The sequence below is a fragment of the Aulonocara stuartgranti genome, assembly GCF_965226115.1.
Source record: "Aulonocara stuartgranti genome assembly, chromosome: 22".
In the NCBI taxonomy this organism is placed as follows: Eukaryota; Metazoa; Chordata; class Actinopteri; order Cichliformes; family Cichlidae; genus Aulonocara; species Aulonocara stuartgranti.
This window is the reverse complement of record NC_138957.1, coordinates 10,420,703-10,428,055: the sequence shown is the minus strand read 5'-3', so window position 1 is coordinate 10,428,055 and position 7,353 is coordinate 10,420,703. Positions and strand designations below refer to the sequence as shown.

At 37.4% G+C, this 7,353-nt stretch overlaps 1 protein-coding gene across 2 annotated transcripts in view; it reads right to left on the bottom strand.

Moving 5' to 3' along the window:
- Nucleotides 1-208: 208 nt before the first annotated feature.
- The window catches only part of oprd1a (opioid receptor, delta 1a), a 30,335-nt gene continuing 23,190 nt past the window's right edge, over nt 209-7,353 (bottom strand). For both annotated transcript variants that reach the window (XM_082521378.1, XM_082521379.1), the window contains one exon: nt 209-6,325. In XM_082521378.1, the coding sequence (XP_082377504.1) occupies nt 5,796-6,325 (530 nt within the window). In that variant the 3' untranslated portion in view covers nt 209-5,795. The remainder of the gene's footprint in view (nt 6,326-7,353) is intronic.

Sequence of the window (7,353 nt, the reverse complement as noted above, 5' to 3'; positions counted from 1 at the left end):
TGTTTATCCATGCACCCGTGGAAATGCACTTTGCCACGACTGACCAAAGAGAAGCACTCTTAGCTGTTAACCTCAATCATGTTCATGCAAGATGGATTGTTCCATTATGAAACAAATCAGTTTAAAGGAAATATTATGCCCTCTCTTTTCCTCATTACCAGGAAACCAAAACAAAAAACAAACAAACAAAAAAAACCCCAAAAGCTCACAAAGTTCACTGAAAGCTTTATTTTGTTTTCTTCACTTTTGCCTACAATTGAAGTTACGGTAGAAACACAGTAGCTGCAAGATAAATGTTTTAAACAACATTTGCACCAAAAAGCCAAGAAATATGTTAACACTGCAAAAGAAGCAGTATAGTGTTAAATATGATTAGCCTTGCATTTGATATTGCAGTCAGTGGTTATCAACAGATTAGCATATAACACAAATCTACATCTATTAAATTCACAAAGGCTGCTTTAATATTCTGTTTACAGTGTTAAGCTGTAGTGTATCAATGTCAAAAGTGTCAAAGTAGCTAACAATACTGATACAATGTAAATGACAGGCGTGCAAAAAATTTATAGAACCTGACAGAAGAGTAAGAAATGAATCAGATGAACTGTTCTGAACAATAAATCAGTAATAGCATTTACTAATATTTCACATCTTACAAGGCTCCCTATTGATTATCTTCTGTATCAGGAGTGAACTGCTAATGCATTTAATTATGAGTTATTATTAATCTCTGGCTCTCTTCCACTCATCTTTTATCCTGTCTTCCTCTCATCTCCCTCTCCCTCATCCTGCTTCTGCCAGAGGTTTCTTCCTGGTAAAAGGGAGTTTTTCTTTCCAACTGTTGCCAAATGCTTGCTCAAACGACGTTGTTTATTGTTTGTACAATATAAAGCGCCTTTAGGCTACTGTTGTTGTGATTTGGTGAATTGAACTGATCATTGCAATTTAACCAGTTAAGCTGGAATTATTAAATTGCTCATGATAAATTACTATGACAACATAGATCGTACTACCGAAAGTCACAGAAGTAACCGTGAAGCTTAAAAACTTTAGATTGCTGCATAGCCGTGATCATCATAGTGTATTTATGTATATATGTCTGTATCTCCTTAACACGGTGCCAATCTGAGCGAATCTTTGCATGGACTTTATCACACATATTGTGATCACTAACAGCAATATAATTTTACAAAAGATTGAAGATTAAATGGTGATTTAGATTGCATGTATTATGTTAATTTCATATTCCAACAGTGAAAGCACACTGCGTCACATTCTCAGTTTGCTTTAGTTTCATGTGTCACAACACTGTATGTAACTTAATGATTACTAAAATTTGTATTTGCAAGGGAATTTTGTTCGAGAATCAAACTTTAAAAAAAAAAATGTTGGAGATGTGGAAATATCCATATGTAATGGGCATTTCCACGCAGTTTCCGTATAATACCAAAGTAAATCAATGGATCAAAGACAGTGCATTGAACATAAAAGTCTGACAAGTCTGTTTTCTGTGGTTAAAGTTCTGAAAGTTGATTAATCAATGTAAAAATACTCTTAGTGTAGTATTTTTTGCTGATTTTAATCAGTAGCCCAGCAGGTTATATGAGAATAACTTAGAGGCAGGGATCGCTTACCCTTTTGTCATCTTTGAAATTACATCTTTGGCCACACAGCTTTTCTGTATTAAAATTTACACTCTTATGAATACCAAATTCCACATACCAAAGAAGCTGTGTAGCCAACCCTATTTCATCTAACACAGGACACACTTCTGTGTAATTCCTCTCTGGAGAATTTAGGCTTCCTTTTGACTATTAACAGGATATTGTTTCAGTGCCTTCCATTACAAAAAAGACTCATAATTTTCTGGAATCATAGCCCGGCACGACCTATCATGTTCAAGTTTTGGAGTCCTGAAGCTCCAGGAGGCGTGGTTTAGGACAGAAATGTTTCTTTTTGTGCCAAAATAAGGATTTAATGTTTCTGACTTAATCTTCCAAAAATAAAAGTAGTATTTATTCTGAAAGGCAACAAATAATAAATATTGCTTTGCACCTAAAATAGACTAAGTTGATTGGTTTACAGGGCTAATGGCAAAGAGATTAATGGGTTAGCAAACCGTGTGGAGCTTGAGGTCAGTGTTTTCTGTGTTACAATGTTCCTATTATTCACAGCATATTGCTAGTTATATAGCTATACGATTCCAGCTGTAGCAATATGGTTTATATTTGTAACTTCTTGTATATATGCAGCTAAAACCCCTGAATGAAACCCTGCTGTTCCTCTTATTTTGCACATATTCTTCTTGTTTGTTATTTATTCCTGTTGTGTCACTACTTATATGTCCTGCACAGTTGATGTGGAGCACCCACAGTGTCATTGTACATGTACAATGACAATTCTATTCTATTCAAGATACAAACTGTGTCGTATTGTCAGTTGGTGATGCAAAAACTCTACAAAGGTTTTTATCCTTGGCTCTAATCTGCTGCTGTTTTATTTGACTTTTACACTGCTGGAGTTGTAGCTACTAAAACACAGATTAGAACATTAAAAAGAGCTTTTGTTATAACTAAGATGACCTATTAAATCAACAAAAGTAAATACTGTGAACTAAACCAAAGTAATTTCCATGTCTACTTATAGTAGGCTATGGAACAGTAACATTTAATGTTCAGATGTATCGATTTTAAAGAGCTCTAATGTGCAGTTGTGACATTAGAAATTACCTGCAGTGTAAACATAATTAACAAATACGCTACTACTCTTGAGCTAAACCCCAATATTTTTAATAATTTTAATAATTTTCAGCTGCATTAGAACTTGAGTTATATTTGGACTTGGGTTGCATTGTGCTGTTATATTTTGTATACTAATTAAGGAGTTTTATCACCATTTTATCATCATTATTTAATAATGTCTCTTACTGGAGTAAGTTGGGACTTTGTGCAGAAAAACAGTCACATGTTCTGTGATGGCCCTTTCACATAGAAAGCGCCATGCACTGCAGTGACTGTTGGTTGAGCGAATGACCCCAAATTTGCTCAGTAGACACAGGTCTCTGCGAATACCACGTCATTTTTTGCGACTGTGTATGCTTATGTGTACTATATGCTCCCAGTCTCTGTCATTCCACAATTCTACTGGTATGCCCTTGACACGCCCCTTTTTATGAGAGTGTGCACAGACCCTGAAGGTTGGCTTATCAAAGAAAGTTGATAGCCGCTTTTGTGATAGCCGGTATTTTAAGCTTTTAAAGGTATTTTTTCAGGCCAGCTAAGACAAAAAAAGCCTGGCTCTATGCCTTCATGGTTTATCAAAGTGGTCAGATGTTCAGCTCAACTGCCTGAGCACCATCTCCCTGGTAAAGCTTTAAGCCTCCACATCCATTGAAGCAATATTAGATGACTAGAATGGACAAATAAAGATGGTGGTAGTATATTACTTATTTTTCAGGTTTGGACTCACACAGAGAAAATACAATTCCTTTTGTAGCTCTCTGTATCGAGCTATGGAAAGTATCTGAGTGTAAAAGAATGACAAAGCCTCATAAGCAGGGCTAATCCTGGTTGTACAGTGTAAATCATGCACATACATTTTACTTATTCATACCCTGAATTCACATGATTCATGCTTTGCTTTTTGTAGTAATTGCTAATTTAGTCAAAAAAGAAATTTACACACTCTTGTCATCCTTTGGGATAGCTACGTCTGTACATTCCAGCCAGATATCGTTTGATTTTGCAAAGATAACAGCAGCTCAGATGTATTCTGCACACCTGACAGATTTGGCACTTAGAGCTAAGCAGAGCAGGTATATACACCACATTACACTTTATATCACACATTATCACTGTAAGAAAACATACACTACAAAAAGTATCAATATCCTGCTGCAAACAGATTTTTTGTTTGTATGTTTGTTTTTCTCTTCTGACCATATCTCTGTGGGGAAGTCCACAGCCAGTCCAAAGGGAAATTGCTGAATCTGTAAACGGAACACAAACTCATATCCAAACAAACTGTAAACACTTATTTTGCTTCTCTTTCTTTTTTGATTTTTTTTCTTAAATATTTTAGAGCCACATAGATCAAAAGCAAGGTGATGAAATATCAAGAATTATCAAATGTCAATATAAGCAAAGCGTAAAGGAAAAATACAGAACCACAGACGTACCTTGTGGTCATTTTATCTGTGACTGAAGCCAAATGTGTTGTAATGTAAAAGCTAAACATTATGTACAAATTTACATTTTTGATTCATTTTCTACCATCTTTTCATTCACAGTCTGCTCCGATGTGTTTTTACTGCTACATTAACCTCATTTAGTCAACTATGCATTTCAGCACTCACCAGTGTGACCGTGACTGTCTCGGAAATATTTCCACATGAGAGCAAATTCATATAAACTCAGATTATTATCTCTAACACAACTCTTTGTGTATGCAAAGCTGAAATGATCATTACCTTCACACTGACGGAGTTTGATTCATGTCGAGTCCCGTCATAGCACATAAATCACCACGAATGATTTAGCTCTGGCTAATGCCATCTTACTTGTCTTAAATGTGCTACAGATATTCAGTGTAACAGTTTTCTAATTTAAAAATGATCAATAATCTTAATAACCCTTGGAGCAGTTAGTTTGACATCAGGATGGAAGTCTAGAAAATGAGATAAAGCCAGTCTCAGTCAGAACAATAGACCAATACAATGAGTGAAGTGTTGTGGCTGCCGACAGTGTTCTTCCACTGGCAGCTTTATCCTCCTTTAGTGATTCTGCTCAGAGGCTTTCTGTGCGCTTGACACCACTACAGAAAGTCAAGTAGGTAAGCAGAGAAGAAGCCCATGGAAATCCAAACACAAGTGGTTTGATGCTATTCTGTCTTTTTCTAAGCACAAACCCCATAGAGTGGGCTCCATTCTGATTCTACATCTGTTATGACAGACCTTTTTCAAATCCACTGAGTCCAAAATTGTCTTTCAGCACACACCACGTGTCTCTTTTTAAAACAAAGAAAAATACAAAAAAATACCCAAAGGGTGGTTGAATCACACGGAATACCAAACAAGAATTCCCTGCTTCTCCATGTAGAGAGTTGCTGCCATTGTGCAACAAACTACACTGTAATTCATCATCCAGCTGTCGGTGGGCAAGAGTTGTGTGATTCTCCTCTGTAAGGCTCACTTATTATGAGATGATGTTAAATGTACAAATGGAAAGAGTTAATCTCCAAAATTCTTACTTTTAAGTTTTTTAATCCACATCAGATGTCTCTGATGAAATGGCAAAGTCGGATTTGAAAAGGCCATTGTTTTAAACTTTTGGCTTTTTGTACATCAGTCATTCTCTGCTCGATTATAGTACCAAGATAAATGCCATATGAATGACATTTTTTGAGACAGACTCCTTCAGGGATTTCTTTGCCCTTTTTGCGTCATCAGAAAGTTCAGCTTTCGATCCCTAAATTATGAACTGTTTCATTATCTTGATAAAACATTTTAGGCCATCAATATCATTCTACTCTCAGTGCCTCTGTAAGGCATCACTTTGAGGGGGGACAGTAAGAACTTTAATAGATAGTGGAACTTGTTTTCCATTACCTTTAATTATTCATTTGAATGTCTCGTTTGACAGCCAAATTAGAGAGAATAAAACAAGATTTGCCTATGTCAACTCTTCCTTTGAAAATATCTCTTAAAACTCTGTTGTGGAGATCTGGGTGACTTCTGATTGGAGATCTTGCTGGATCCTCCTTGAACGAGAGCAATGGGGGACCCGGTCCATGCCTAGTCATGCCGGCTTCTTTCCTGCTTCTGTTGGAGCACAGATGGACACTGGCTCCCTGGTGGTGTTGTGGCCTCTGGTCAGACTGTTTTGCTCCACACGGGTCCGACAGGGGAGGCAGAAATCCCTGAAGCATCGCTTGAAATTTTCATCCAAAAATGCATAGAGGACAGGATTGAGGCTACTGTTGGTATACCCCAAAGCGATGCACAGATGCCAGCTAGCTATCACAAAGGGATTCCTGCTGTCAATTTCTATCATGGTCTTCACAATGATGAATATGTGAATGGGGGTCCAGCAGATGATAAAGGCCGCCACCACCACCAGGACCATGCGGGTAATGCGGCGCATGTTGCGGTCTTTCTCCTTGGAGCCTGAGAGCAGACGAACACTCCTCAGACGCAGGATCATCAGACCATAGCATATGGTGATGACCATCACAGGCCCCACAAAAGCAAAGATGAAGACGCAGATCTTTGTCACCGTGTCCCAATACCAGTCAGGCTCAGGAAACTTTAACATGCAAGTGGTTTTACCTGAAAAAAAAAAAGAACAGTTACATTTTGATGGCGTTAGACAAAATAGGGCTGATGTTAATTAACATCTGTGAAAGATCAGAGCAAAAACCACAGGATTCAAATCCAAAAAACTGCAGTGAAGGCTGTGGTACAAGATCAAGAACCTTTCGTGTGTAGTGCAGACTTTTAAATTCAGACAGTCTGTCATGGAAGGTTTCATAATGTTGCACTCAACTGTTCACACAATAAGAGATAAAAAAGTCCCCTAAAGTGCTGAAGAAGAGAGAATAAAGCAAAAGCTAATAACTTTTCAAAAGTTATAGAAGCAATTACACATGTAGTGACATGTAATTTACGTGTAACTTTAGGCACACACTTATAGAAAATAAGGTTAGGTAAACTTACAGCTGGATTTTACTTGTGCGGGCAACTCAAACTTTAATATCATCCCAGTACCGACCTGCATCACTGAATTTATACACACATTTTATGCATGTGCACCCAGTTATTTTTATAGTTTGTCTTTTCAACCATCACAATGAATACACTACTGTACAATCCCTTCACTCTTTATATTTTAATTTTTTGGAAGATTAGTCACTACTTGCACATTTCATGTTTCCTTGCTGTTAGGCTGATCACTGCACTTTTGCATCCCCGGAGAGGGAACAGGACTGAACATATCGATCGACTGACTGATTGAGTTGAACTCTCTGTTCTCTCAGCCTCATGTTCACATTCTGCAGCATCTTCCTCTTTTTGTTCTTTTAACCGGTTTTTGTCTGAACAGAATAGAACATTGCACACACGAGGGAGACTGTGGCCAAAAACTCCTTATGTTTCTGCTCCACTGTTCAACAGTTTTTCAGTTTCTCCCTGGAGCAGGATGGAAAATAATCTGAAAGGGAGTTTAGTTGTAGTCTTGCAATCAGCGACCCTGCAAAGAGCCCCCATCTTTGAGAAATCTAATAGGTTATATCTGAAAACATTGACTGATAATAACATATTGTTTTTAGCTGTAAGAGGGTGGCAGACTTTCGCAATCT